The sequence below is a fragment of the Acanthisitta chloris genome, unplaced genomic scaffold (assembly GCF_000695815.1).
Source record: "Acanthisitta chloris isolate BGI_N310 unplaced genomic scaffold, ASM69581v1 scaffold30486, whole genome shotgun sequence".
In the NCBI taxonomy this organism is placed as follows: Eukaryota; Metazoa; Chordata; class Aves; order Passeriformes; family Acanthisittidae; genus Acanthisitta; species Acanthisitta chloris.
The window spans coordinates 889-2,389 of record NW_008680249.1 but is presented as its reverse complement, the minus strand read 5'-3'; the positions used below and the strand labels follow the sequence as shown (position 1 = coordinate 2,389).

The 1,501-nt window shown below is 63.7% G+C and overlaps 1 protein-coding gene across 1 annotated transcript in view; it reads right to left on the bottom strand.

Moving 5' to 3' along the window:
• HMGA1 (high mobility group AT-hook 1) overlaps window positions 1-623 on the bottom strand; it is a gene marked incomplete at its 3' end in the record, with an annotated part of 1,495 nt that extends 872 nt beyond the window's left edge. The window contains exon 1 of the mRNA XM_009077649.1: window positions 522-623. Within this exon, the coding sequence (XP_009075897.1) occupies window positions 522-623 (102 nt within the window). The remainder of the gene's footprint in view (window positions 1-521) is intronic.
• Window positions 624-1,501: the final 878 nt, after the last annotated feature.

Genomic DNA, 1,501 nt, shown 5'->3' with positions numbered 1-1,501 from the left:
ACGTGACCTGTTCCTCCCCAGCACCAGCCTCTCGGCTCAGCCAGACAGTGCCCACGGCCCCTCGGCCCAGTCCCTGAGCTCAGCTGGTGCCACAGCCTGGGAAGCTTCAGGGAACACACAAATCACCTTTTCTGCAGGAAAAGGATGCACAGGAACTCCACCTGCCCCGGGGGGACTGAGGGGGGGTTGGCACTATAAAGGCTCCAGCAGCATCTTATCCCTCTGAGCAGCTTTTGCTAATGGGGCTTTAATTAGCCTGTCTGCAAAGGCAGGTTCAGCCGAGCCTGGGGAGGGGCAGGGGAGCCCCCAGCCCTGCCAGGGCTGGGAGGAGCTCTGGGTGCTGCAGGGCTGGGGGGCTCTGGAGCCCCCCGGGAGGGTTTTGCTGCTGCTGAGCACTGGGAGGTGCTGCCAGAAGGAGGGTAACAGGGACTGCACTGGGGGATGCAGGTGTGGGTGGGTTTCCTGCTGTCCTGTACCCTGGGGTGCCAGGCCATCCCTTCCTCCCAGGGGATACCACATACCTGTGGCTTCTTCCTGGGCCGCCCTCGACCTCTCTTCTCTGACACATCCTTCTCCCCCTTGGAGGCCAGGGGCTGGCTTGATTTGGCACTGGATTCGCTCATCGTCTGTCCCAGCAGCGGTGAGGAGGAGTGGGAGGGAGGAAGGTCAGTCAGTGATAGCTCTGGCTTGCCATGCCAGCCGTGCTGTCCCCCCAGCCCTCGCCCTGGGGCAGGTGAGGTGCTGCCTGCATCCTCCCAGCCCCGACTAGGGAGCAAAATGCACTGGCTGCAGGGCAGTGTCCTGCCCCAAGCCCATGGCACATCCACCCTGCAGAATTAGCCAGTGCCTGGTGCTGAGGCGGCTCCTGGGGGTCCCCTCAGGCATTTGGGGAGCAGCAGCCTGGCCAGCCCTTCCCACAGAGCCTGGCACCTTTCCCCAAAAAGAGGGGAGTGGCTCCAGATTTAATCTGGAGCCCTCAAAATCCCAGACATGCTGCTGCACTGGCAAGTTGGAACAGGAGGAGTGGTGGCACCAAGGACCTTGGGCATCCCCAGGGAGGTGCCAGGGCCCAGGAAGAGGGGTGCAGGCATCCCCAGGGCAGGTGCAGCACCCCTGCCCCTGCTCCTGCCACCCAGCTGGGATTAGAGACAGGCACAGGTTGTCCCCTCCCCTCTGTGTGTCCCAAAGGGCTGGGTGGCTTTTCTTGGTCTTGGAGAAATCCCACGGATGGAAAGGCTCCATCTTCCCCTCTCCACCTCGCTGCTTCCCAGGGGTGCAAGGAAAACCTGTTTTTCCAGAGCTGTGGGGGTGGTTCCACACCCAGCTCCCAGCCCAGGAGCCAGGAGGATGAGCTCCAGGCGGGAGGGAGCAGGATTGCTGCCACAGCCCTGGGGCTTGCTGGTGACCCCGTGGGACACCTGCCCTGCCCCTCAGGTGACCATGGCCAGGTGTGGCAGAGGGCAGCGAGGGGCGGGCAGGGGGCTGTGTGCCCAGCCCACGG